Source organism: Neodiprion pinetum, chromosome 7 (assembly GCF_021155775.2).
Source record: "Neodiprion pinetum isolate iyNeoPine1 chromosome 7, iyNeoPine1.2, whole genome shotgun sequence".
NCBI classification, from domain to species: Eukaryota; Metazoa; Arthropoda; class Insecta; order Hymenoptera; family Diprionidae; genus Neodiprion; species Neodiprion pinetum.
In genome coordinates, this window is record NC_060238.1 from 173,406 (window position 1) to 201,297 (window position 27,892).

At 40.9% G+C, this 27,892-nt stretch overlaps 7 protein-coding genes and 1 long non-coding RNA gene across 19 annotated transcripts; 4 read left to right on the forward strand and 4 right to left on the reverse strand.

Moving 5' to 3' along the window:
* Nucleotides 1-105: 105 nt before the first annotated feature.
* Nucleotides 106-4,757, reverse strand: LOC124223787 (histone H3.v1-like). The gene is made up of 7 exons (XM_046636061.2): nucleotides 3,960-4,757; nucleotides 3,717-3,836; nucleotides 3,390-3,431; nucleotides 1,274-3,220; nucleotides 1,037-1,189; nucleotides 776-926; nucleotides 106-679 (listed from the first exon to the last, which is right to left on the reverse strand). The coding sequence occupies exons 1-7, from the start codon at nucleotides 4,039-4,041 to the stop codon at nucleotides 583-585; spliced, it is 2,592 nt and encodes an 863-aa protein (XP_046492017.1). The 5' UTR covers nucleotides 4,042-4,757; the 3' UTR covers nucleotides 106-582.
* LOC124223811 (RNA transcription, translation and transport factor protein) lies at nucleotides 4,458-6,371 on the forward strand. Its single transcript, XM_046636110.2, has 4 exons — nucleotides 4,458-4,648; nucleotides 4,752-4,973; nucleotides 5,067-5,165; nucleotides 5,259-6,371. The coding sequence occupies exons 1-4, from the start codon at nucleotides 4,588-4,590 to the stop codon at nucleotides 5,621-5,623; spliced, it is 747 nt and encodes a 248-aa protein (XP_046492066.1). The 5' UTR covers nucleotides 4,458-4,587; the 3' UTR covers nucleotides 5,624-6,371.
* Nucleotides 5,974-7,931, reverse strand: LOC138190293 (AN1-type zinc finger protein 2A). The gene has a single exon (XM_069137656.1). The coding sequence runs from the start codon at nucleotides 7,390-7,392 to the stop codon at nucleotides 6,736-6,738; it is 657 nt and encodes a 218-aa protein (XP_068993757.1). The 5' UTR covers nucleotides 7,393-7,931; the 3' UTR covers nucleotides 5,974-6,735.
* Nucleotides 7,932-8,057: 126 nt separating this feature from the next.
* Nucleotides 8,058-11,041, reverse strand: bai (transmembrane emp24 domain-containing protein bai). 4 transcript variants are annotated; one of them, XM_069137657.1, is made up of 7 exons: nucleotides 10,888-11,041; nucleotides 10,618-10,798; nucleotides 10,303-10,423; nucleotides 10,116-10,186; nucleotides 9,524-9,650; nucleotides 9,290-9,407; nucleotides 8,058-8,241 (listed from the first exon to the last, which is right to left on the reverse strand). In XM_069137657.1, exons 2-7 carry the CDS (start codon nucleotides 10,795-10,797, stop codon nucleotides 8,217-8,219), a joined length of 642 nt encoding a protein of 213 aa, XP_068993758.1. In that variant the 5' UTR covers nucleotide 10,798; nucleotides 10,888-11,041; the 3' UTR covers nucleotides 8,058-8,216. The 4 variants fall into 4 exon arrangements, with proteins under 4 accessions (XP_068993758.1, XP_046492074.1, XP_046492076.1 ...); XM_046636118.2 differs by having other exon boundaries at nucleotides 10,618-11,002; XM_046636120.2 differs by lacking the exon at nucleotides 9,290-9,407 and having other exon boundaries at nucleotides 10,618-11,003.
* Nucleotides 11,042-11,111: 70 nt separating this feature from the next.
* Nucleotides 11,112-17,632, forward strand: LOC124223790 (zinc finger protein 665). Of its 3 annotated transcripts, XM_046636067.2 has the most exons (6): nucleotides 11,112-12,734; nucleotides 12,872-12,973; nucleotides 13,312-14,851; nucleotides 15,143-15,409; nucleotides 15,580-17,266; nucleotides 17,347-17,632. In XM_046636067.2, the coding sequence occupies exons 4-6, from the start codon at nucleotides 15,143-15,145 to the stop codon at nucleotides 17,571-17,573; spliced, it is 2,181 nt and encodes a 726-aa protein (XP_046492023.1). In that variant the 5' UTR covers nucleotides 11,112-12,734; nucleotides 12,872-12,973; nucleotides 13,312-14,851; the 3' UTR covers nucleotides 17,574-17,632. The 3 variants fall into 3 exon arrangements, with proteins under 3 accessions (XP_046492023.1, XP_046492022.1, XP_068993755.1); XM_046636066.2 differs by lacking the exon at nucleotides 11,112-12,734 and having other exon boundaries at nucleotides 12,847-12,973; nucleotides 13,312-14,911; XM_069137654.1 differs by lacking the exon at nucleotides 11,112-12,734 and having other exon boundaries at nucleotides 12,847-12,973.
* Nucleotides 12,852-18,014, reverse strand: LOC138191229 (uncharacterized). Its single transcript, XR_011177593.1, has 3 exons — nucleotides 17,626-18,014; nucleotides 13,294-13,476; nucleotides 12,852-13,038 (listed from the first exon to the last, which is right to left on the reverse strand). It is a non-coding gene; the product is annotated as an uncharacterized lncRNA (long non-coding RNA).
* Afti (aftiphilin) lies at nucleotides 17,827-23,748 on the forward strand. Of its 6 annotated transcripts, XM_046636059.2 has the most exons (9): nucleotides 17,827-18,252; nucleotides 18,647-18,763; nucleotides 18,869-19,426; nucleotides 19,628-20,283; nucleotides 20,357-20,569; nucleotides 20,662-20,808; nucleotides 20,914-20,974; nucleotides 21,306-21,437; nucleotides 21,685-23,748. In XM_046636059.2, exons 2-9 carry the CDS (start codon nucleotides 18,661-18,663, stop codon nucleotides 22,233-22,235), a joined length of 2,421 nt encoding a protein of 806 aa, XP_046492015.1. In that variant the 5' UTR covers nucleotides 17,827-18,252; nucleotides 18,647-18,660; the 3' UTR covers nucleotides 22,236-23,748. The 6 variants fall into 6 exon arrangements, with proteins under 6 accessions (XP_046492015.1, XP_046492011.1, XP_046492009.1 ...); XM_046636055.2 differs by having other exon boundaries at nucleotides 17,827-18,256; nucleotides 18,869-20,283; XM_046636053.2 differs by having other exon boundaries at nucleotides 18,869-20,283.
* A 395-nt stretch (nucleotides 23,749-24,143) lies between these two features.
* On the forward strand, nucleotides 24,144-27,523 carry LOC124223788 (uncharacterized). 2 transcript variants are annotated; one of them, XM_046636062.2, is made up of 3 exons: nucleotides 24,144-24,363; nucleotides 24,516-26,667; nucleotides 26,767-27,523. In XM_046636062.2, the coding sequence occupies exons 2-3, from the start codon at nucleotides 24,538-24,540 to the stop codon at nucleotides 27,004-27,006; spliced, it is 2,370 nt and encodes a 789-aa protein (XP_046492018.1). In that variant the 5' UTR covers nucleotides 24,144-24,363; nucleotides 24,516-24,537; the 3' UTR covers nucleotides 27,007-27,523. The 2 variants fall into 2 exon arrangements, with proteins under 2 accessions (XP_046492018.1, XP_046492019.1); XM_046636063.2 differs by lacking the exon at nucleotides 24,144-24,363 and having other exon boundaries at nucleotides 24,373-26,667.
* Nucleotides 27,524-27,892: the final 369 nt, after the last annotated feature.

A 27,892-nucleotide genomic window follows, 5' to 3' on the forward strand; every position in this document is an offset into this window, starting at 1 on the left:
TCGATATAATCGTTATGCTGCAAACGATCGAATCGAATCGATTGTCACGTGACCGCGCGACACGTTAATTTTTTGAAATTGAAGCATGAAAACTGGCCAACGGGATACAAGCAACTATTCACCTCTTTTATTCTGACAAGGTCCGGTAGTTTAAAAAAGAACCGAAATAAAAAAATACTTTCCGCATACAGTAAACGTTTGGAACTTAACGAACTATTTATGAATTATTTGAGTATTACTTATATTGTAGTATAAATACAGAATTCCTTAGTTTGTAACTTGAAAAGAGAAAATCCCATCGCTACTTCAGATTTGAAAACGCAAGTGAACGCCATGAACGCACTTATAATGCTGAAGGAATTCCGTATAATAATATTAACAATAATAATATTATAAAAACTCAAATAAAAACCATTTCATACTGTACATACTGTCTAAGCAATAAAATATTTAAGTATAATACATGCTCAATAATTGTTTGAGATTTTTTCCATCTTTCCTTCTTTTTTTTGGTTGGTCCCATTTCATCACCTTTTTCTTCCTTCGTCTTCTTCTTAGATTTCATTGACACTCATTTCTCTACTAATGTAAGTTACGCGATTTCATCTGAAGCTCAAAACGCCGATTGGTTCGCACCCCTTGCAAAATTGATCGATTTTTGTCCTGGATATTTTTATTCCTTGAAACCAAAAATAAAGGCAAAACGAATAAAATAAAGCAAATAAGACTTCACTTTTCTCACAGAATAAGAAAGCACCGAAATTTTTGTACTAACCTCACAGCACTTGATGGAGGATTCTTCTTGATTGCTGTCCGGGCTTCAACTTTTCTTAACTTGAATCCGAATCTGTTGTAGCCTTCACTCTGCTGGGTGGTAGGTGCAGGCTTTGGTGTGCTTGGCAGTGGTTGGAAGTCCGATACAAGAGCTAAAGATGTATTTAGGAAAAAAATCCATTGGATTGATTTGTAGTTGTAGTGATATTCAATCGCGACAAAAATATTATTTTCAACTCTTACATCTGCATTTGATACTCACGTTGGAAAGTCCGAGCAGAAGACACCGTACTGAACTCGACGTGCCTCTTGGCGACACGTTCCTTGACATCGACGAGAGATTCCATTTGTGCAAATTTCTTCTGATGGATTTGTGCAAAATTAGGTATTCTTCTAGGAGCAGGTACCTTAGCTTCTGAAAACCAAAATCAATAATTGTGGTGAATTAAAGCATCGATAACGTCTATCTAAAACGGATGTAATTTGATATACCGTTTACCTGTTTTTGACGTAGAAACACCTGGTTGCCGGGGTCTACTGAGTCTGTTAATGGAATCCTGAATGGTTTGATTGAATTTAGGAGTTTTGTTCAATAAATTTGAAGCTGAGTTGGACCTTCGCTTGTTACTGCTTCTCAGCTGTTGATTGATCTCATTTCCTTTGGTCAGAGACCGGGATCTCCTGTGTTGACTATCCATGCCAACACTGCCTCTAGAGCGCCGGGCCGATTGGACAACTCCAATCCTGTGCCTGGCGGGCGTCTGTACAGTGCGTACAGATTTTCTGACTGAACTGGTACCAAGGGCAGGCGATGAGGTGCTGGTTTTCTGAGCTGGGCTGGCAAAACGAACACGGCAGCGTTTCTTTGCATCTGGAGTACAATTGCTTGGCTCCATAGCAGAAAACGAACGTTTTCTTGACTTCTGTAGACTAGGCGTCTTGGGCTCAGCCAGTTCATACGTTGCATCCTTTTCTCCCGATTCGCTGATCTTCTCTGCGTTTTTTTCTTTCTGTTTGAGAGTCAATTCCACAGATAACTCGTAGGTGCCATCCTTGGCTTTAGAACTATCATCAAACATGTCATCGCTCATGGCGATTAGTCCAAGGGATTCATCATCGCTCGGTCTGGATTCCTTCTTGTTTTCCATAACTTGAGATATTCTCTGTGGCGTTATCATGGGGCTGCTCGTGGAGCCAGAAGAAAACGTTATAAAATCAGAAGTAAGATTCAAGGAGCGCCTTATCCGACTCCGAGGAGTCGTTGTTGGAGAAGTCTCAGCCAACTCCAGTAAAGCCTTAATTTTGTTTGGAGGGACACCGAAAGGTGACGAAGTGGCAATGGCGGCTGCCGCTTCCTTCGATACTGGAATTGGTCGCAGTGGAGTTCCAGATGACGTTATCGGCGAGCGTTTTTTTGCGGTGGATTTTGGCCGCCTTGGACTTTCCGGCTGGGAAAGGCTGGATCGTTTCACATTAACCGGTGTTGAGATTCTGCCTCTAACCAGCAGACCACTTTTCTGCAACGCGGCGGGTGTTTTCACAGGAGATTTACGGACTTTGGAAGCGGGAGTGGGCAACCTTTTGGATGGCGTTTTAAGGGCTGAGGTTTTGCGGCTTTTTGACACTTTTGGTGACACAGAAGGTTGGTCGCTCAGTTCCTTTCTGAAATCCATCAGCGCAACAAAGGGATTATTGCAATCCACCTGCATACTAGTGGTCTGTGTTTCTTGAACAGTTTGTCCTATGGAAACACTCGACTTGTCCGAAGTTGCGGGCGATTCGACAGTTATCGGCAGCTTCCTCGGTGTCTTGGAAAGCCGTAACGGTGAGTAAGAGTGCGTCTTGGGTGAGCCGATGTTGAGCGGGGATTTTTTTGGCGTTTTGGAAGACCTGTGCGGTGTCAAGGTAACTAACATCGGACTGCTCTCAGGCGTTACTGTGTCGATAGGGACAACGCTGAGCGGCAAACTCTGTTCCTGTTCCTTCGAAAACGATTTCCTTGATGTCTCTTTAACTTTTCGATATTCCTCTCGATTTTTATTCTCATCTGCATCCTGAATTTCGTCACTTTGCCCTGGCAATTTACTGTGGTAGCTAGGATCAGGTTTTTTTTTCGCCGAAAAGGTCTTCGCTTGTAACCTAGTTAACTTTACAGGGGTTTCGATTGGAACCAGCCAATTTTCAGTCAACGTGTTGTCTGCCACAGCCAATACCCGTTTTTTTCTATCCGTTACGTTACGCTGCTGCGGTTTTAATTCCGCCACGGATGTTCCGCTAATGTTGTCATTCATTTCTTTCCGCAACCTCGACCTTAATGGACGATTTGCTATCTCCGGCTCTTGCAAAGTATTAACTTTGTCAAGTTTCAATTGTCCAATCGGCGACTCAGCCTTGTTCTCACTATCGGAATCGCTCGAGCTTTTTGTAGGCTTCCGTCTACGGCTTCCTGAAAGTTTTGTAAATCAGGTATGAAAGATATTCTCACTCGATATAAGAAATAAAGCTTCAGGCTGTCCAGCGAGTAAACAATTATTGAATTCTCTGAGATTCTCAGATCCTTTAATATGCTGGACATCCTGAACCGAACGTTGTGACAAGCGACAAATTCATCTTACTAGTCGACACAGCAGTGTTGCCTGCGTTCTCTGGCAAGGCACCTGCAACAGAACAGTAATATATTTAAATTATATAGGAAGAACGGTATTAATATTATAATCATGGAAAATAGCACAAACTTGTTTTCAAAATACTTTGATCTTAATCACAAAAGTTGTATGAGGATAATTTCTGATTGACTGATTGTCCTTTCCCCTTTTAATGCAAGATTAAATAAACAACAGTGCCAAGTTCGGTCACCCTATTATCAAAAGTTGGACAATCATATGATGAGATACAGCTGTACAAGATAAAACACTGAAGGAAAGTAAGACGTTTATTTGTACTTTTTCGATTGCGTCCCGATGCGGTTGACGGTGTTTTCATAGTCTTTGAGGAGGTGTTCGACATCGCCGCCGGCGAAGCTTCCGCATTCTCGTTGTCATCGTCGATAAGTGTCCGCTGATCTGAAATTTTAACGGAGACGATCCATTGGTTAGGGATGGCGAGGAACTCTTTCCATTTCTCGCCGTCCGATTTGAGAGGGCAATCTAACGGCGCGTGTAAATATTGACATGCTTATTGCTTACGCTTTCGAGTGAGGCGTTGGAATTGTCGTTGGGGTGCCGGCATGCCGCTCTCGTCGCTGCTGTGCTTCCTCTTCCGCACCATGTTTACCTTTCCAGAACCACAGGAACGTCGTAGACAGCGTTGAACCGATCCGCGATAACCGACGACAATTTTCACTGACGGATCACAATTATTTGACGGCTAATTAAAATCTGTCACCCGTCTCTTTTCCCGCTATCGTTGCTTGCTCCCGCTGTTTTGCCCGTTTTTGCACCGCCTTCGGCGTTGAATAACGCTTTTCTCGTTTCAAAGTTTGAAACCGTTGATCGGGGCGCTGCTGCCAGCTGCCTTGGCATGAACTCGATTCATTGCCTTAGAATAACGACTCACAAGTGTATCCAGGGACATGCGTGAAAACGCGCCATATTTTACAGTCGAAAACTTCTAACAAGTCACGATCCCAACTATCGACTCGTTCGCGGTGTGTTGAGTGAATTTCATGCCTTCACATACTCTTTGGCGTTCACTTCCTTACAATGTTTACTCCGTCGATAATTGCGGTATAGCACTGACTTTCAGGTGTACTTTGTCTTGCCGTTAAATAAGAATTGTAAATAAATTATAACCGCGTAATTTTCCACTTATAAAATGTTTAAGAGAAAATTAAAAGCGCTAGATTACATAGACCGGGATAAGATAAACGCGAATGGTGAGTCGCAACCGGTTAGCCGGTACACATACAAAAATTTAACCTCCGGTCTCTCACAAGAGCGATAACAATTTTTCTGAAATTTCAATAATATCGTCTTTAGACCCACAACACTTTCGCAAACTGGTCGTCTGGCTCGAAGACCAAAAGATACGTCACTACAAAATTGAAGATCGAAAGGATATCAGAGATATAAATTCAACCAGTTGGCCCGAAACGTTCAAGAGATATTGCGAGGACGTCGCTTGTCCGATAACTACCCAGCCCGTGGATCAGCTCGAATGGTTGATCGGGTTTGCCATCAAACTGGAGTTCGAGGATAACTGTAAGAACCGTACCATGTTTGTTTGGGTACTACTGAATTCTATTTTCAGGCACTTACGAAAATTTGAGTTTCATTCAATTCAAACTATTGCAGATAAAAAGTATCAACCGATAACAGGCAAGAGTTTGAAAGATATGAATAAACCGGTAGCACCCAACATAAAATCATCAAACCCGTTAGACAATCTGGACTGTGAGTATTATATTTCAGACAAAACTTTTTGAACTTACGAACATGACAAATACCGGTATTCACATTTTTTAATTCTATTTTCGATGATTAAAGTTCACAGTGCAGAGTTTAAGAACGGAATCGAAGAATTACGAAAGCTACTTTGCATTCCTCGACATTCAGATCACCTTGTAACTCTGCAAGCGTGCAGTAAGATAGTTTGCAAGAGACTGAATGCAGAAGCTTTATTAAATCCAAAATCGATAGTGTTAAAGGGAAAAGAGTTTCCGATATTGGAAGCTGAGTTGGGATTCAATATGGGAGATCCAGTTCTGAATAATGCGGCAAAAATCTTGAGATTGCTGTACATTCAGGATTTGAGGGACCTTCAAACACGAATAAATGAAACAATTGTCAGTGTTCAAAATATCACTGCAAATCCAAGGACTGATACGAAGCTTGGAAAAGTTGGAAGATAAACAGTTAGTCATTACGATTCCCATTGCACATTTACACACACGAATGGGATGTTAAAAATTTTGCTGACGTTCATTGGCTAATATTGTTTGATAACAATAATTGATATCAATTTCTAACAATGAACCAAGTACTGCTATTTATAGACAAATTGATTCGTCATATGTTAGGCGTATTTGAATAATGGAATGTAACGATAGGTCAAAACTAATAAATAATTATAATATACAATCGCATTACATTCGTTGATTGTCTTTTTTTACTTGCTTGTATTGATATCGAATGAACTTAGATGTGAGGAATTCTTTGAAACCTAAGTTTAATGGATAAGAATATAACTCAGATTTCACAATATGTTTATAATAAATATTTATTGTATGGATAAGAGTAGAGGAAAATTTGCAAGTAAAGAACTTTTTACTCGTTTCATAACACCGTTTCTTCTTTTTTGTGTTACAATAAAGCTGGTAGTAACTATTTATCATGACGAATGTACAGAGGCAGTTTGGAACGTGATTTTTCGCAATGTGTATATAGATTATTTTTAAATTATTTACAAAAAATTGCGTAATTAATTAATCACTAGACAGCGATCAGAAATCTTAATTTGTTACATCATTGCGATTATAACTAGACTTGGTGAAATAGAATTCGTGATTGGATAGAATAACTAATAAGGATATGTTTATGTATAATAGTTGAGGAGACTTGATTTAAAATTTAAAGTGAATGTAAACGACTTAAGAGCAACTGACGAAAAAAAAAGCTTGTATGAAAGATACATAGTTCAATATTTCTTTCAAATTCTCATATATTTGGATTTATAAAACTAAAGCTTAGTTTAATGTGAAAAAAGACAGAAATTCAGTTTCCTCCCGTAATAGGCTCAATTATAGAATAGGATTTTGAAAACGTCCAGTTTTTTGATCATCCATAGCTCGTAAGAACCCGCCTACTAATTGATATTTGATGCCTAATTCTAGAAAAGATAAAAAAAAAAAAAAAAAAACATTTAACGCATCTTCAGCAGTTGACAAGTAATTCCACCAGGATTTCAACACGTCTGTTCTTCGTTGCCGTCACCGTTATATCGTGTTTATAAATTATAAAAGAACTAAGAGAGCCTGCATCTGCCTTTGTTCCCGGGTGGAATCTCTTCCTCTTGACAAGACTCGATCCTCCCGGTATTTTCTTCATCTTGAAGAGAGGCTTGTAAGGCCCTGGCCAAGGCTTCGTCCTCGCTGATAGTTCCTTGAAGATTCGTAAACAGGCTAGAATTGGCATTTTGATTATTCTGTGGGACTCGACTCTCGGCCTGTTTGTTAAGAGCTTCAACCCTCCGCTGACGCATGGTTTCCTCTTTTCCCACACAAGCGTGATCGCAGGGATGCCGGTGTTTCAAGCAAAAGTTTTTCCCGCAGTCCCCGCATTTGACCGCGACGATTTCCTTGATTTTGCAGCCCTTGGACGTACACTTGTTGGTGAAGACTTTCCTCCTGCTTTTGGCACGATCTGCCTGACAGTCGTTGTCTATATGCAGACTTACCGCGAGATCGGGTGGATCGGATCGCTTCGAAGGCACTGGGGCGTTGCAGAGCGGACATACAGGCACTTGAACGTCCTTCTTATAGGCACTTGGACACGCGTGACCGGTGTAGGATATGTGATCCGTGCAGAATATCGCCTCGCAGGCGTCGCACTTCAGGGGCAGAAACTGGAGACGGTTGCAGGTTTTTTCGGAGCAATGTTCACCCAAGTTTGGAAACTCCATTGTCGTCGGATATTTCACGGTGGATCGTTACTGTTTTCACGCTTCGTTGAATTCGAGATATAATTTGTCGATTGTTCGCCAATTTTTACTACCTGCACACTCTCGTTGTTAGCGATTCGCCAGCTAGCTGGGCCACGTCCTTGTCCTCGAAACTTTATCGATAAACTGTGTCATCGCCGAAAACCCGTGAATGAATAAGACCACGCAATTTATAGCATTTACAACGCTAAACGGGAATTGTACGTGGGATTAATTCGTAGAAATTCGAGAATGACGGTGATCGGAATTCGCCGCGTCATTAAAACGCAACGTTTCACTTCCTGCACTCAATTTTGAACCACGATTGCACGATTTGTTCTAGAAACGACGACGCGTTGGTATCTCAAAATTTTATCACTGCACGCAGCGCCTCCAGCGGAATTTTACATTAACAATTTGGAGACGTCGACGTTGATGCCGTCGGTAACCGGCCAGTCACAGTTTTTCGAAAACTGAATTTTTATTTTCGTATCCGATCGTATATCAGAAAAGTTTCGAAACTTGATAAAGATATTCAATGGAATCAACAGGAAAAAGGCTACTTCTACCATCTGATTACTAAAAGTATAAGAATTCGTCTCACCCAAAGGGATAATTTGTTGTGGAAAAATAGAAACGAAATCCTCGAGTCTTCGAACATGTTTTATTCCTCAAATACGGAAAGGGTCGACTTTGTTCGTCGCAATTTTATTTCATCGTTAAAAAATGTTCACGTCCTTCCAGATTCGAATTCCCTGTACAGTCAGGCGTTTCCGAAACTATCGAACGGCGGCAATTTCATGATTCTAGCAGTCCCGAGACCGGCTAATACTGAAAAAATAAAAACAGCCATTAGCTTCACAATGATGATATGTCGGGAGCAGGGAACAATATTAATGATACGAACCGGCCGCAAAGGAGAACATCACTGATTTTCCAGTAGTTTTGTTAAATTGTTTCGAATGGTAAGCGACGTAAATACCGGCACCGATCAATCCGCCCCCGCTTACTAACCTACAACCCAAACAATCACGGTCTCTGGCTGTAACCACGCTTTGCCAATCTTCCGACATGTCGATTCACTTTCAATGATTGTCGCAGAATCAAGTTTGTAGGTTATTTTTTCTCCACTCCACTTTCGGAAATTACACCAATTTCAGATAGCTCGTAACCCGTTTTAGAGTCGAAAAGCAACCTTTTCTACTCATTTTCACCCGAGAACGGCCATCTTCCAATGACGTCACTCACAAGTCACGTGCTTCCTCATGACACCGCGGTTTCGTTTATTTTTTGAATAAAATCAATTTAGGTCAACGAAACATAGGTGAAATAGATAGGCCGTAAATCTAAAACAACACATAAGGTGTTCCCGGATTTCATTTTTACTCTTTAACAAAAAAAAAAAAAAAAACCATACATTGTATATTACCGATAATGTATGTATTTATGTCTACATCTGTGTGAATACACACGAAGTAGGTTGTCGATGATTCCTATGTGAAATATTGTTTAACGTATAAATAAATAATCGTTTACCGTTCATTGTTTTATACTTATTTCAGTAAATATGCTTCAAATTTTTTTTCAGCTTTTTGCATACGTTTCTTGTTTGTTTGTTTTTTCCCCTTCTTTTCTATTTTCAAAATACAAAACTTTCAGTATAGCTGTTTTGCCAAACATTGTTTCAGCGGCGTTACTTAATAATTGTATGTATGTACAATATATAATTAAGGTACAACGAATGGTGCCGAGCGTAAAAGATTTTCCATGCAATCACCCGATTGAATTCTTGCAGCCTTGAGGCTTATTACATTCGTTCCCATTTCAATTTGCGAAGGATTATTTTTATTTGTACGTCATTCTCATTCTTTTCATCTACTCGATCAGTTTCTTCGCTTTGAAAAAACGCCGCAAATAGAGAACCTGCCAGGTCGCCAGACCCAGGAGACAACACATTGAGAATATGCTGAAGTACAATACTCTACTGTTAGTCGACTCTGTAATGATACGAAAAAGAAAGTGATGAGAAAGTGATATCGAATCAGTGGCAATTCTGCATTTTTCAATTAACGAGCATGCAAATGAAAGGAAGGAGAGTAAAAAAAATGCCCACCATTTGTGTCTCTCATCTCTTCCTCGTTTTTGCGCATCCAGGAAAAGGCCTGAACAATGGATTCGGATAAATCCTCAAGACGCTTCAGCTCCACTTCCATAGGTTTAAGCTTGGCTGCTTCGCCAATCTATGGAGAAAATTAAAATTTCAGGTAAAGCGCTGTGATGTGTTTCTCTTCTGTTCTCACAATCAGTAATTTTTGCTCATCTACGTGACAACTATGTCAACATAAGATCAAAGATAAATAAGGGAAATGAAGAAACAAGAAAAATTAACAAAACAAGCAACCTATCATTCAATTTTATAATCAAGAAAACATGTTAATGAATCAACGAGGCACAAATCAAAATTGGTATAAGTTGGGTTATTAATTATACACGTGAAACTGTACTTGAAGCAAATTATTTTATGTGACTTTACCGCCTGTTTCGCCAGAGTTCAAGCCGTATAGGGTATATATATGCAGACAAAAGAGAGAATAGTAATAAGTTTCGATCGTCAAAGAGATTAAAATCTAATAAATATGTGAAATGCAGCGTCTTGTTTCTTTGCAACAGAATACCGATACTACTGAGTCAGATTTGCCACTCACCCCTTCGTAGCTTTTCGCCTCAATCCCTCGCTTGATATTCAACGCGACTTCTTGCTTTATTCCTCGCATATCTGTAGCAACCAAATTGATTAACACATGTCACCAAGTGAAATCGGCATCGGACGGCAGCTCCCGTAGTTCGAACTGTGACAAGATGATAATGAGATAAGAAAAATGGCACACTTACGAGGGGGAACATGAGATGTGAAGCATATTTGGAAGGTGTCGAAGGTTTCGGTGACGAAGGAAAACTTTCCACGTGAAATATCTTCCTTTTTGGAAAGTGTGTGTCCTTTGGAGTCGGTTACCTGGGTGAAAGAAATGAAGGTAAAGCGGTATCGAGATATGTATATGTGACAAGAAAAAACGGTGCGCAAATATCGCAGCCAACGAAGCATATTGGGGACGGACAGACTTGGCTACAACATAACCTATAACCCCGAATTTCTAACCGCAGCGTAGCGAAGCTTTCTCGGCTGACCCGAGGCCTGGCGTAACTTACGATGAAATTAGCAGTCTGTCCAGTAGCTTCAGAAACCTCGTATTCACCGGAGACAAGAACGTTGGCCTGAACTTCTTCCCTCAAACACTTCTCGGCGTTGGGCTCTAAGTAGAACATAATCGCCCGTACGTTTGCGAAAAGGGAGAGAAGCGCAACGGCGACGAGAGTCTTGCCCGCCATTCTGTATTCGTTTACCACGGGAAATATTCTTTTACAGATTTAATAAATACGCACAAAATGGTTAACGAGAATACTTCTTTCTTCTCACACCTCACGTGTAGACAGTCTGAAGGAATGTATCAAATACTTCCGACGTGTATTAACATCGCGATGAGTTGGCAGCCATTTACAAGTCGCGACGTCGCTCGACGGTGGTTCAACTACATGTATGGATGCATTGTACACGTCACCTCCGGTCTGTATAGGTATTCGTTTCGTGCACATTTTGCACACACATTATCAATGCATATACCTATATATCTCTATGCGTGCCCGCTTGTCAGCGTTACCAGTAGGCATAGCAGAAAAGTTCATACCCCTAAAGCTGGGATTTCATGGGCTGTAAAAAGTAGCAGCAACACAGAGATGAGTAAAAGTTTTTATTAGTGCTTGAAGTTCATTCATCCAAACAGCAGAGCAAGCAAACGTGTACACTTGGGGACAATGAATCTGAGACGGCTAATTTTTTACACCAGTTATGTTGGCTACACAGAGAAATCTGCAGCCCTACAGTCGGCCGAGCGCGAAACAAACACAATCTCAATAAACATAACATAACCCACGACCGTCGAATCTAACCTTAAGATAGATACCGTGGAAATAATGACTTGTCTGATTGACACGTATTCTAAGGTTAGATTCGACGTTCATGGGTTATGTTGCGTTTATTGTTTAATTTATTGTTTATGAGGATCCTAACCTTTAAACATTTGCCCCTGCCTAATTATCGAAAAAACTGTTGAAAACCGACGCTCTGCTTAGGTTACGCAGACGGGCGGCCGATTCGAAATTTTATATGGATTAGGAATATTTCGATTCGCTCCAAGTAACAATTGCTTCCGATTCCTTTTCGATTTCTGATCAATAATATCGCAATTTCCTCATTTGCTCCCTCACAATTTCCAAGAAAACTCGGAAAAACGACACATACTCGTCGCGCGATGAGGGGTCAGGTAGCAGCACTTCAAACTTATGTATCCGATAAAAAACATTATAATTGGGCACGGCAACGAATTGCTCCTCGCTGCTCCGTTATTACTTGAAAATTGTCGACTAGTTTCGTTATTTACTCCTTTACAATTTCTGAGAAAAATGGGAAAAGCGACGCCCACTCGTTCCGCATTGAAGGTTCGGGGGTCGGCTGATTCGAACCACTGAATTTGATGTGAACTCGTATCGGTGTCGAAAAAAATGATAATTCAGCCGAACTTGGCTATGCTCGTGATTGTTTTTCTGTGGTTGATAAGCATACGTACAATTTAGCAATTTGCTCCTGCCTAATTATCCAGGCAAGTGGGAAAGACATAGCATATGATTTGTAGGTTATGTCGACGGGCGGCAAATTCGAAATTGTATCCGCCACAACACACGGTAATTTGGTCCAAGAGACAATTGCTTTCAATCTCTCCGGGGTTCCCAATCATTTACTAATGCTGGTAGTTTCACTCTTATAGTTTTGCAGAAAAGTATGATAAATGAGCGGAATTATTTTCTCGCTCGTGTTGATCACCGGTAAATTTGAACTGGTTCCTGAGATGAAAATATTTTTATTCGCCCAAAGCGACAGTCTTCTCCAACTTCCGGCTGCTATCCAGTTGGCGTTCACTTATCGCTCAATTTTTCACTTTACCCCATTATAATTCTCTAAAATCTCCAGAAAAAACCAATGGTTCTGATTCCAGAGTCCAGATGCGCAGCATTGGATCCGAACTCGTGTTCCGTGTAAAAGGATAAGAATCCGAAAAAAGTGATAAATATTACCACTTGCTCTATAAACACCCTCCATTGCTCCAAAGTTATCATTCATTGCTCCTCAGTTGACAATCATTGCTCATTCTTCACTGCTTGTAGTTTACTCTGCAAATGGAGAAAATGAATGGGGACTGTGCTTCGGTAAGGTAATAATAAGCTGCTAATAGGCAACGCAGAGGATATTTATTCAGCAAAACTAGACTAATTCTGTAATTCTGAAATGGCACCGCAAACTATTCTAATTATCAGCTTTTAATCATCACGTTTCGTCCTACCTGTTTAGGCTGAAAGGAGGATCATCCAAGTGAAGTTCTGGTATTAGATTGATCATCCACTTGTCATAGAAACCCAATCCAACTCTCAGCAACGCTTCACCAAATATCTGGTAATAATAAGGAGGAAGATAATGATCCTCTCGAGTCAAAAATATTGATGATTTTCTTCCACAACCTGAAATTATTTATGGTGATAAAATACAATACGTGTTCTGACAATGACGTTTTCAAGCTCCAAACCAACTTCGCGTATTTTAACCACTTCAATGGTAAAGTGAGAAAAGACCTGCCTCAAAAGAATACTTTCGTCAATGGTTTCAAAGTCCAAAGATTGACAGTACATACATTCCACTAACACAAATTGCCTTTCATTAAAATATTAAATAGATTATCCAACACATAGAAAATCCATATTTTTATGCCATATTACCAATTTTTGAGTATACAGGATGACGCAGGACTATCGCCCCGTATGCTACTAATGTATTCCTCATGAAAATCTGCAATTGAAACGTTTGCTGCGTGTGATGGGGAATTTGCTATTGCGATTCGGCCAATCCAGTAGCAGCCTACGGCGCTGAACAGGACTGGCAGATCATCCAATTCCAAACAGCTGTAATTCCCAAGTATCAAATCTCGCATCAAAAGTACACAAAAGCTTAAGTTCACAGGCGCCAACTTTCATAAAACCCAGGGTTTAGCTATATAATAAGTGTGAGAGGGGGAATTGCTCTGCGAAAACATGAACCTTTTTGAAAACAGAAATCGTAAATAGACACACTGACTAACGATTTGTTCACAATTAGTTAGATAAATATGAATGAATTTTTGAGCAGTAATTCCTCTGATCCCATATAATTCTATTTTTTCAAGTACCTCTTCGTGATTAATGATATCAAAAGATTTCGCCAAATCCAAAAACGCATCTATTGTTGGTTTGGAATCACTAATGTTCTTCCAGATTTTGTCAAAATATTTTTTCTGAAGTCAAATTGACTCGCAGACAAGATGTTACATTGATTCGAAAAAAAATGGTAAAATCCGTGGACCGAAATTACATTCTTTTTTAGTAATTAGTTACAGGAATGAATATTGGGATAGTTACGATCAAAGTGGAACTTTTTACGAGGGCAATAAACGCTAATACAAAGTAAATGTTCGTCAAAGACACGTCAGCCAAATTGATTTCAGGAATTACTTCATCCTTGTCGGTAACATCTATGTGATATTGTCTAAATGAGACGATGGCCGTGAACTGTCGTAAGGCTCAGGAGGAGGTTCTCGATTTTAAGTCTGATCTTATACCAAAGTATGGATATCTGGTAGAGTCTTGATACGGTCAAGTGAATTGTGTTCGTAATCAATAACATTCCAGAAGCAAAGTATAGAGAAAAAAGGATAATTGAAACTGAATATGCCTTGCAAGACGCAGGAAATGGTTCGATTCTGGAGAACATGGTATATTCTGTGCAGAACTTTTACATCGATTAAGCTTTACACTCCAAATTCTCCAATTGAAATTAACATTCTAATGCAACCTCGTACCAAGGCAAAGATAAATAAAACGAGGATCAATCTTGCGACGGGTATGCGCGGCTGTAGACAACTGTGCATTCTGAAATGAGATAAGACTGCCCGAAATATTGTCATAATGAACAGCTGATGAGAGACGAAGATGAGAATATTTTTTTGCAAGTACCCGTACATACATATTTATATCTATAAGTTACAGACTTTTTTTCACTGTATAAAACCACATCTAACACCAACTGCAAAGAAGGGTGTTCTTATTTCCAGTGACTGTGATCGCCAACGTGTACTAGAATGTCTTTTGTTGTTAGAGAGAGAAGAAATGAAAAAAAAGAGAATGGGACTACGTTGCATTGTTCTTGTTGCCGTGGCGGCGTGTTTGAAAAATAAATGAAACATTGCTTTAGTCGATAAACCAAAGAAGCTGGATCTTGGGAGCAGCAGAAATTTCATTTCAGGTATTGCATTTAGTTTGCCATGAAAGAGACTTGAGACTCTGACAACTTTCCAAGGACAAGGTAATCTGCTCTTACCAATAATTTCAAAACAGATTCTCCTAAGAGTGAAAAGCAGTCGGTATTTATCGAGTTTTTTCTCTTTTCTCACGGGTAACGAAACTGTTATAGTTCATCAAAAGATGCTTTGATATAATTTCAACTCAACCAAACAGCTTTATCTAATAATCTACAATCATCAATTGCACAGTTGTGCTAAAAGTCACTTGATAATAACATTCTTCTTTTTTACAGATGTCGAAGGCGGAATCTGTGAGTACGCTGAGTAACGACGACGACGAGATGGACGATTTGGACGGATCAATAATTTGGTCCCAGGACGATCCAGTATCCTCTAACGAGATGATGGAAATTGAAGATAGTATCGGCCCAGGAGGAGATACTGCTAATTTGCTGTGCAGACTGTGCGCAGGCAGAGCTATCGATCCCATATACATATACTCGGAAATTGGTGAATCGATGAAATTGGCACACAAAATGAACACCTGCCTTAGCATAAAGGTCTGCGAAATTTGAAGTTATTCCGAATCATTGTTTTAGAACACAAAGTATAAACAACTGTTTTTCTTCAATGTAACGAGGCAAATGTCTTGAAAAATCAAATAACAAATGACATTCTATCCTAGAATGGAATTCATTGTGCCAAAAATTAGTCATCCTTGACATTTCAGATTCGCAGGACCGATCCGCTACCTAAGCAAGTGTGCCTGGATTGCGCGGAGAAGATAATGTACTGCAACGACTTTGACACTCAGTGTATAAAGGCGGAGGAAACACTGTTGATGATGTTGCGAGAGAAGCAGCGTTTTGAAATTCCGGAACTAATAACGAACGAGATATTGTGCGACGAGAAGTCGTGTCCGCTGTGCTTGAATGGACGAATGACAACAGGTCCACCTAACCGGACAGACCCAATATCTGCGGAATTGTACGACAGCGATATCGTGCTGGACAGCAGCGACGAGGAGAGAGCGTACGAAGAACTGAAGGCGGAGAGGGAATCTGGCGGAACTTCGATAATGCTTCAGTGCCTGGGTAACAGGCAGCAGTACCTCAAGTGCGGAGCCTGCATGAATTTGTACCACACCAAAGAAACCCTCGACAGCCACAAGTGTAAGCCAAACGTCCAGAGCACCTCGAAACCCTACAAATGCGCGATCTGCTCGGTTACATTTACTTTTGAGGAGAGACTCAATTTCCACATGAGGTTTCACGCCAGAGCCAAAGCTCTCTATTGCGAGATTTGCAAAATAACGTTTGGCAAGGAGTTGAAGCTGTTTTATCACTACAAGAGGTACCATTACGAGGCGACAACCGTATCCTGCCTACAGTGCGGCAAACTGTTTGAAAACCAGTTGGCGCTAAGAACGCACGTTTGCGTCGATGGAAAGACGAGGCCTCACATCTGCGAGGTTTGTAACAAGGGTTTCTCGGATGGCTACACCTTGAAACGCCACGTTGTGACGCACCTACCCGAAAAACCATACAAATGCGGTCAGTGCGCGAAGAGTTTCACGCAGAAGTCGAGGTTGAACAAACACATAGCGGGACACGGCGTTGTCATCGAGGAGTCACAGACCACCTGGAAGTGCGTTCAATGCGGCGAGGCGTTTGCCACCTGCGACGACGCCGACAATCACTACAAAACGCACGATGAAAAAATAACTCTAATCGAGGAGCTGACCGCATCAAAAATGTACCACTGTGAATTCTGCAACAGTTTTTTCTCCGATTTGGACAACCTAAAAACACACCAGAATTTACATTCAGTGGAAAAACCATATAGCTGTAACCAGTGCATGACCGTTTACAAGTCGTACGCGGAAGCGGTTCTGCACTGGAAGGAACATCCAAGGATCTTCAAAGTGTCGATCGCCTTCTCGTGCGACATTTGCAGTAAGGACATGAAGGAACTCTCGCTACTCTACAAGCACAAGCAAAAGCGACACCACTACATACCGAGGAGGTCAGAGAGCGGGGATCTCAAGTTTATCTGCGAACTGTGCGGCAGTGTGTTCGACAAGATGACTGAGGTCCAGGAACACGGCAGAGAGCAGTGCTCCAAGTTTCCATGCGATATATGCGGCAGCCTGTTGCCCACGGCCAATTCCCTCAATGCTCATAAAAGGCGTCACAGCGGACTCAGGCCCTATGTCTGCAACATCTGTGGAAAAAGCTATACCCAGTCTAGTCACATGTGGACGCACAAGAGATTCCACATGGGGGTGAAACCCTACGCTTGCGAGTATTGCGATCAAAGATTCACAATAAAACCTGACCTGGCCGACCATACGAGGAAGAAACACACCAGGGAGAGACCGTTCAAGTGTGACGTTTGCCACAAAGCTTTTCTCACAGGTAATCTGATTTATTCTCAGCTAAGTCAATTGATCTTGTCTTGAAATGCGATCTATATAATGGATTGTTCTTTTTTACAGGTTCCGTGTTTTATCAACACCGGCTGATTCACAGAGGAGATAGGAGGTACAAATGTCACTACTGCGAAAAGGCGTTCACCAGAACCGAGGCTCTCAATAATCATATTAAAATACATACAGGAGAAAAACCTCATGCATGTGACGTGTGCGGAAGATGCTTCAGGCAGAAGGGTGACATGCGTAAACATCGAAGAACACAACATGTTCCTAAACACGAAGTTGTGTGATATTTCATAGCTACAGATTATCCAGACTCTGAAATAAAGTTTTTTTTCGTACCACTTCACCCAATCATTCGTCGTTTATTCCATTCACTCGTTGATTGCGTAAGTAAATATGCATTTTAAGATATTGCGATGTAATCAAGGTGTACGCAGACAATAATAGTCAATGGAATTAATGCCACGCGATAAGTTATCTGTATTAAATCTTTGAGATAGAGGCCAGTCGAGCATATGTCACGCATGTCGCGATGACAGTTGTCACTTCGCACAGCTGGCATTATATGCGCGTAGGAGTTGCGCGTGGAAGATCGGAATTCGCGTAGATGTACTGTAGTCTGGTGCCTTTGTAGGCATATTAATTAATATCGCGTCGGCAAATTGATCGGTACGGTTTTTAAACAGAGCGAGGCGGACTGATCGTGAGTTTCAAGGTGAAAATCGAGGCTGCTAGGTTCGGTCGCCGAGGGAGAGGGAGAGAGAGAGAGAGAGAGAGAGAAAGAAAGAAAGAAGAAAAGAAAGAGGGAAAGAAGGAACGAGAGAAAGAGAAAGAGAGAGTCTTCAGCGAGAGAACGGAGCGACCCTTGTGATAACTAGGAGTTAAGTCAGTTAAGATGAAGGATAAACAAACCAAGTGACGTGTGGCGAGACCTGGCGAGACGCAAGGTGGTGTTCGGAAAGGTAGGTAAGTACGTGAATTTCGACACCGCCTCGACGAAGCCTTTGCTTTTATTACTCCTTTTGTTACTCGTCATCGACGTAACCTAAAAACCTTTCGCAAAAAGAGTTTCGAAGTCGGCTACGCGATCGATCGACGTCCCGACGTCCTCTCGCGATACTTGGCTCGAGTATTTTTATAATTCACGACTGACCGACTGACTGAATAGCACGGAGATCTTCCATCGAGGCTAACCTGGTTTAACCTAACTTAATCCAACCTAACCTAACCTCAACCTGAGGGAATACCTGCTTACTAAACGGATCTCGCGGTAATCTTAATTCCGTACCGTTGATGCGATCGCGGCCGATAAACGGTGACTCGTCATCCACCCGAACATCATAGTCCAACTTTTTTGCAGAGGATTAATTCGTCATGGCCTTCCCACCACTCGTCAGCTCTACTCCCCCGCCTCTCGACAACGTCGGTGACTACGACGACGACGAATTCGGGGATTTCACAGCTGGAGGCATTGACGGTAAGTCGAGGATTCTCTCTGTTGTTTTCGAACGTACTTCCGACAATTTTTGCTACCAAATTTTTGCTTTTTATGTTCCCATAATCATACTTAACTATGTCACAGGCCTTTCCGTCGCCTCAGATTCACCGGCAAAGCGAGTGACCCCAACGGCGACACCGATACCTTCCCAAACTGTGTCTCCAAAGCTGAACGGGTTTCCCACGGCGAAAGTGAAGCACGGCGCAGAGCTTCATTTGGAAGATGAGATCTTGACCGTGAATGAAAGTGCCGATATTGCGGCGGCCAATGATTTAGGCGCAAAGAATGGGAGACTCGGCGAGAGCAGTGAGAATCCTAGGGGCGAAGTAGGAGGGAATGATGATATCGGCTTCTTTGGCAACGGAAGCAACGTTGTTCCACGGACAATCGACAAGAGCAATGCTGATCTCACGAGAAATGAGTCAACTGATAGCTGCGAGAGCAACTTGGTCGATAGCCCAAAGACTGGCAGTGAGAGGGATGATTTGTCAAATAATTTAGAAATCAGTGAGGATGTCGAACCTCTCAGTCTTGACCTTGGTGATCTGAGGTGTTTTTCCGAAGTCGCACAAAAGATGGACAACGCTTTTTACAGGTACAGCAATTCCAAGGATCCCTCGCTGCCTCAAAATCTTGCTAAGGGTAATCTAATCACGGTATACAATCCACCTGGTCTCAAAGAAGACATTGAAAAATTAGAAGAACATCCCCAAGTTGTTTGTAACGAGAAAACTGGTTATGGGGAGGATAATTTTACTCAATTTATTTCGTCCGATGAACTCCCTAAGGAAGAAAACGACTCAGATCCCGTATTTGAACGTAGTTTGGCCCTTTTCTCTGTAGATACAAGCGCTGTAGCTATTGGCAACGAGGATGAACAGCTTGAGGTTAGATTTGGTGTTGAAAGTTTAGAGACTGAGGAAGAGAGAAACGGCAAAGAGTCGAGGGTCGGTGATTCGATGGCGAATTTATATGCTGAGGAAAACGAGAGCGGTGTATTGGAGGGTAGCATATCTGAGTCATCATTGCCAAGCGATGCAATTATGGAGAAAAATCATCAGAGCTTTGACGAAGTTTCTACTTTTGCCGGGTATTCTCATTCTGAGGATAGAATACCACAATGCCAAGATAATTCAGTGAATGAAAACAAGCGGCAAAATTTGGAGAGAAACGAGGATCATTTCAAGTCTGTTTTTGGAACGAGAGATGTGGAAACGACCCGGGAAGTCAAGGCGGATGTGCAGCTAGTCAGTAGTAATCAGGGAGACGATGATTTTGGGGATTTTGACGACTTTGCCGACTTTTCAAGTGCCCCTGTACCCGCAACGGTGACTGAAGTTCCTGAGCGGAGTTCGGCCGTGGAAAATCAGCCCGAGGACGCAAAGTTCGAGGATTTCGGGGACTTTGAAAACTTTGGCGAGTTCAAGTCTCCGCCGGCTGAATTCCAAACGCCTGATATTGGTTTCCGGGAATCGATTGCCAAAATTGAGAATAAAAATGTGAGCCGGAAATTCGCGTTTCTAATTTTTGACAACGTGCTCCATACTTGAACCATTTCTCTTATCTTTCCAGGCGGCGAACAAAATAGAAGATATAATTACAAACATGTTTCCTATCGTGCCGAAAATCGAGGATACGGAATTGAATGGTCTCATTCAAAAGTCTGACAAGGTTTGGCAGAGTGTAAAGAGCATCGAGGAGACCAGCGCCCTTGCTTATCACTGGTCGAATAGCGCTAGCAATAATGTTCTGCTCAGTGCGCTCGGCATTGACTCAAGGAACATAGTAAGTATAAGAATTCAGAAACACCTTAATCAACACCAGAGCTTAAAGCGCACTTGTCGATCTAACGAAACGTAAACATTGAAATGTTTCAGCTCTTTGGCCCAAGATGGAACCACAACATTCCAAGATTTGCTGCCAATCTGGGCTTCACGCCGTTGGAGCCCGTAAAAGCTTCTAGCGATGTGCAGCAGCCGTCGTCATCGTCGAATGGAAAGCCGCAGAGTTCACCGACCTCGGAAGTAAGCAGCTTTGTAAACCAATTCTAATTCAATAAAGAACATCTATCAGCCCAGTCTAAACAGTCTGCCACTGCTAAATCAATATCTTGTCAATTATCTGTGCAGGAAGTTCCTGCCGCCCAGTTTGATTGGAACAGTTCCGGCCTGGTGAATCCACTGGATGCAAGTGAGTCGTGAAAATCATATATGTCGATTATTTGTTAATAGAAAGATAAATCGCTTGCACAAGCTGAATATTTCGTCTAATCGCTTTCCATGCATGTTATAACGGCAATAGATAGAACAAATTCTATCAACGGTGTTTCAGTGAGAAGTAAGCGATTGTCAATCTTTCATTGTAAATAATTTATTAACGAAAGTTTGTTGTTGATTTTCTACCCGTCCTGTGCTTTCCTATCCCCTCATCTCTCTGTTTTAAAACCTCTGTACATAATGCCTGGCTTCCCTGACCCCTGTTTGTTTATTTATTCACAAAAATTTTGCCGCCGTACACACAGGCAGAGGGCTGTCTGCCCTTCTCCCACTGGATTTATTGTGCCCTTTTGATCCCCTCCTGACGCCTCACTGCTCTATACACTCCGAATCCTATCACCGTCACGCCGCTTGTACCAGGAGCTCCATATACTACTGTAAGTGTTAACCTAGCGTCACACATACAAAAAGAACAAGTTACAGATACATTTCCCAGCACTTGGTTTGCGCTTGTTTAGAAAATACACGCGAGTAGCTTAAAATATAAATGACAAGGCTTTAAAAATCGTTTGTGTAACTAAGAGTCGCATTACCGTTCTCCATTGATAAAGGTGTATGTTTTTTTTTTTTTTTTATTTTTTTACTTTTCTACCGATATTCACGTCTGTTTCGCATTTTTGATAGATGGAACAGATCAGCCGACGGTGCAGAAAACGAGTCAACATCATTCCTCTGATCCTTTCCACAGTCCTTTGAAGCCGTCTAAGTTGCTTCAGCAAGCTAAAATAATTGAACCCTTGCCCGGACCGAGCCTCGCCGACTGGAGCAGAAGAATGGAAGCTGATAACGGTTCAAGGGCGAAGCAGGGAACACAAAAGCCTTCGGGACGAACATCCGCACAGATCCCCGCCAAGTCGTTGTTAGGTCGAAACAATTTGTTGCCAGGAAGTAGGAACGAGTCGATAGGACAAGGAGAATCTAGCAAGGTAGAATCATGTAAATTAGAAAATAGTAGAAAATCATTGGCGAATCAAAGAGACAACGCAGTTCAGCTGGAGCATATCGTCACGGATAGGTTCGGCAGGCCTATGACCGTCAGGCAAGAGACTGTTAAAGTGTTGAAACAGCTGCCCGACCTGTCGTTCCTCAGTGCTAGAACGTTGATGTATAACCCGGAGCAAAAGCAAATCGTACAGGATCTCGGTGCTATGATTAATCGAAAAATGCCCGGCTGAGTAACGTCGGTCTGAACGATAGTTTGAAAGGAAAATTGGATAAGTAATTGTCAACACGAAAATAAAAATAAACCAAAAACAAACAGAAACACGTGCGATTGACAAGGAATTCGCGAATATGGGTAAATATTCACAATGCATTTGCCATCAATCGATAGAAGAGGAAAAAGTGTATACGCTCCTGCTATATCCTTTCAAACTTGCGTTCAGACCAAATAAAAAGATTTAAGAAGTGAAGAAAAAAATAACACAAAACACACATACCTATGGTTCTCGTTTCGTTCTTCCCTATTACCTATATGTAAATGAATGATAAAGGAAAAAAAAATTTCGGTATAAATACTATAAAAATATAGATGAACCGTGCTGCGTAAAAACATGGGAAATATTCCAAGACATTCCGATTTAAAAAAAAAATATCTACTCCGTTTTTTTAATTCCTGTGATCTTGACCTATTGTTTCAATAACGTCGGTATTGATAATAATAATAATAATAGTAATAATAGTAATTCGCCATCAATCCTACCTTGTTTACTGGTTCGAGCGAAATTAAACACGAGAATTTAATTTTACCCTTAATTCATACTACATGTTTGTTGCGTATCAAGTATTTTAAAGTTATATCCTGTACACTTTGTAGCGTGATGAGGCGTGTTGAACGTGCTGCGAATTATGAATCATATGAATTGTTACTTGAGTTATTTCGACAGCTCAAACTCGTCAGCTGTTCCAGTACTAATTTCTAGCCGTCAATAGATAGGAAGATGTAGAAGTTAACAAGTTGATACATGAATTTTTAGATGTTTTAATCTTAATCAAAGATATCATAGCCATTGCCTAGTCTCTACAATTTTTTTCTTTATTTCTGTTTTCTAGTTCCGTGGTAATTTCTTTCCAACATATCGAATACTCTTATGCCTCATTTTTGTCGTTGTAACTGCTACTGATGCAATTAAAAATTAGATAGCAGTTCTCCAACGTCAGTTTGTAAAAAAAAAAAAAAATTAAACAAATCTAAGCATAATAACATCGTAAAATAAACATTCGGAATAAATTTAATATCTTGCATTGTTTAAATAAAGTTGAAATCAATAATACTGCTCTTCTTTGTACAGATATGGTTAGAGCATGATAAACATATGGCTAAGAATTTGCAAGTCAATTAAATTTTATATTGACTAGACGACTATTTGTTAGTAACGGTTGATCTTGAATCAAGGAAAAAAGTTACGCCAACAAACAGCAACAATTGATAAAATATTAGGATTTCACATCATCGTGTAGCTTGAGGTTTTATACAAAGCAACTGGAAGTTATAATAATGTACTTAAAAAAATAGTAATAATAGTAACAACATCATTCGATTGAAGTTAGTTACATTAACTGAATACCTATTAAACATAGGAATATAATCATTATTGAAGTTATTCTTTATTTATTAACACATATTGTAATATATATTTTATGTAAAATATTGTGGATACATTATAATTATTAATACATAAAAGTAAATCGACATTGTTGTAAAGAATTTTACCGATTTCTGGCCACATTTTTAGTTTCGTGTGGGCTACACTACACTGCACAAACTATACTTTGGAATTCGCGACCTCCACAGAGTAAAGATGAAAATTCTTTCAAATTTTTCATTGCAAAACTCAAGCTGCAAAATTCAATGAAAAACAGTCCAAAAAATGGAATTTTTCAATGGCTTCAAAATAATATTAAATTTAAGCATATTATGGTTACGAAAATCCAGGTTTAAGTGGTTTATTCTATCCTTGATTTATACGTGAAAATCTATCCCAAATTTGGTTGCAAATTTTGATAAGCCCGCCGTGTGCTGGCGGACCGAAACGGTGGAACGGGCTAAACCGGAACAGGACCGAACCTGTGCGAAGTACGCTGCGCGTCAAAAATGAAGTGCGTAAATACAGTGAAATCCGTCCAATGCAACGGACAAAGTCAGAAGTATACCTGTAACGCAGGGATAAAACATCAAGAAAAAGAATTTTCCGAATTACCAGTGATTTGCGACGGAAATACAGTGGTGGACTTATGTTATGAGTATTAGAAGTCTCCTTTCACCCCTCGGAGCTACTGCAAGTGATCAAATTTATCACCGAAGTAGGTTATGCACATCCTCCATGCTTTGTTTTTTTGACGCATATGTAGTACCGTGCTCGTTACTCCCGCGGATTTTGCTCACGTCAAACTTCCCGTCCTCCATGTAAATTAGTTTTTACTCCCCGTTACGAACTAAATTTTTATATTCTCAGGTCTTAAATTAGTCGCTCGATAATGCCGCGAAATGACATACTCGTCACGAGAGTCACGCGCAGCCAGGAGAAGAAAGAAAAAATCTTGTCCGACAAGGGAGACACAAATAAGCCAGGGACTAACCAAGTGCCGAATAAGTTTTTTAAAAGTAAAACACTGCGCGCTGCGCCTAAGAAGCGCCTAATGCAGAGAACCATGCCAAAACGAGCAACGAGATTGAATCAAATTAAGAATGACGATTCCAGTGAGTTTGTGCCGTCCATGAAACAGCCCACACTGTCGGAGTCCTTCGCACGGGCCTCTGTGCGTGGTAAACTCAGACCACGCAAGGAGGTCAAAAACTATTGCGACGCTTCTGTTTTGGCAAAAAGCATCTCCCCCGACAAGAGAAAGAGTTTTGTATTGCTGGAGAACATTGATTTTAACAAAGGAACCAACAAGGCACCTGTTTATAAATCTGTCAAAACAACAGATAAAGATTCCGAGGGTAAGGAGAGCGTTTATGAATTTGACTTTGACGTCAATGATCCTAAGGAGAAAGTCAACAAGGGGAAAAAGAAACGAGCTCGCAGGAAGGCAGCGACTGTTAAGAAGAAAAAAACTGATGCCAAAAGCGTTGTTGAGAAACTTCAGGAGCCACTCAAAGAGCAGACAAAGGTCACCGAGCCCTCCAAGAGTCTAACGCCGGAAGACGAAGTTGGGGGAAATGTTGTCAGCTTACCAGTTGGTGGAACTGTTGTGGAAACTAAGGAAGAAGGACAGAAAACGACTTCAGTGACTGAAGATGGTCCTTGCGATTTGCCGACGAGCAAGAATGTACCATTGAAAAGTCCTCAGCTGAGAATAGCACATGTGGAAAAACTAACGGGGGACAGAAAGGTCAGCTTTAAGTCAAATCTGTCAAGAACAGGGCAAAACTCTACAAAATTCAACCCGTTCAGGTCTACGATATCAGTTTTTAGGCAGAGGCCTACGTTGCAAACTCAAGAAATGATGAACCACTCTTTGCTGAACAAATCATTGTCGCCAATAAAGAATGAGACGGATCACTTTGACCCTGCTAGTCCGTGGCGACCACCGACTACAAACGAGTTGTTCAGTATTAAACGAATGGTGCAAAGTACGCCGCAACCCCGGCGGATCACATCCACATCTTCGAGTGTAGAATTCAGGCGGATTCACAGGATCTTGGAAAATAACGAGAACAGGGAAAATGTCGAGCCTACCAGAAGCAGTACGAGCCCTGTGAGTAGGCAGGGCGAAAGCAAGGCAGTGAAACCTTTGGGGCTCAGAACATTGAATGCAGAGAATATTCAGGCTGGCCCAAATATATCAAGCGATGCATCCAGACTTGGAGGAACAAGGCCCTTCACCCAATCGTCAAATCGTGCTGAAAACAAAGTGAACACAGGTTTCGGCGACAGACTCTACAAGTCGCCGTCTAAAAATAATAAGATAATGGTAGGAAGTGGCTTGAGGAGAAAAAATCAAGAGGTTCTTCGATCCGTCACACATGATGACGAGAATTTGCCACTCGGAGAAGATGCGAAATTCTTGAAGCAGTCAAAGCTTAACTCCTTTCTTAACATGGACGAGATGCCCGAAAGCACGACAATAAATACAAGCCACGGCATATTTGGGGATTCCATTGCTACGCCAGCAATCAGTGAACAAACCCTGAAAATTCCACGACCAGTCGAAATTGAAAATTGTTTTGGGTTTGAGGACGATTATTCCAGCACTCAAGTGACCCCTATTAAATTTGACAATAAACAGGACAGAACCCCTGTCAAAAAAGTATTTGAACGTCCCAGGGGTAGAGTCTTGTCTACGGAAAAGGGTTCATCGGTAAAAACGGCCAGGATATCTCTGGGGGAAATTAAGAACACTCTGTACCCGAGAAAAGAGACGAAGATTGATAATGTAGAAACTAAAAATGACAAGGAAAGGAAAACAGAGTTGGACATAAATGCAATCAAAGATTCGAGAAACCAGGAAGCTGACGTGAGGCCAACCGATGCCTCTAATACTGTTAAATTCACTGACACGTTCGATGTACTCTCTGAAAGCGTGCAAGGGCAAGAAACTGACAAATCGCTGGATGCTGAAATTTCGTTGTTTGCAGACATGGAACCCGTTCATTTTACAAAGGTACGGTGTTTCCTCAATTTTATCATAATTTCTTTCAAATCCCAAACATGTGACTGAATAAATTAACAAAAAACATGTACAAATTTCTACTGTCCTCAGCCTCCTAGAAGATCCTACGCAAAGAAGAGAGAACGTGTACGTTATTGGTCTTCAGAGGCGGAGGAAGACGACGAATTTGAGAATGACGTTGAGAACCCGACTCGCAAGAAAAAGAAGAGGCAGAAATTGACCAAAGTTGCACAGGTTGAAAACAAGAAAATTGAAGAGTGGGTTAAGAGCGTCAACAACACTTTCCGAGAGATAGATGAATTTGACTTGGTAGTCGAGAAAGCACCGTGAAATGCGATCAAAATCTTATAATAAGTTTTTAAAATTCTCAAAGACTTCTCATTATTTGTTTGAGCTCAACTTTATACCATCACTACAGCAGATAAATTCTGACTTGATAACGCGAGCGCGAGCATTCTCAAAACCTGAATCCTATAAAAGTTAATTTATTCGTATACGGGAAAGACACGAGAACGGATTCAGTGTTGAAAATGCACTGTTTAATGTACATATCATAAAGATATTTTTAAAGTATACATATTTTTTATTGCCGGTTATACCTATAAAAAAAATTGAACGGTTTACATTGAAAAGAAATTTTACGGTAGCCTCTTATACTGACTTTCTTATGACCTGAGGCCTTTGATAAAATTACCTAGATTAATGGTTACAAATATGAATAACTTACATTTCTACGGAGTATATTAAATTATCTGATTATCGTTATCGGTATTAATAAAGCATATGAGAAAATTAATATAAATCTACATATCATAGTTCGATGTAAATACTACACCGTTTTTATTTGTTTTATCTTGTATTTTCTCCGAAACACACTACGGCGCGGTCTTTTTGCTAAATTCATTTAACAACTAATCGATAGAGTAAATATTGTTAAATAAAATATAACAAAACAAAAAATGAATACTGCCCATCTTTTAAATGCATGGGGAGGTAGCATCTCAATGCTATGTGCGTAAAGGACTGAGGAATGTCTCTCGCTCTCGCGCCGTGATTGGCTGAGCGTTATGAGATTTTTATGCTCAGCCAGTCACGTACCGGATGATTTTACGGATCGTGTTCTCCGTACGTCATGCGAATTGCCTGCCCAGATCGCGTAGGCGTAGGTTTTTTTTTTTTTTCTCCCTCTTACCAGAAACCAGACGCAGTTCGCGCA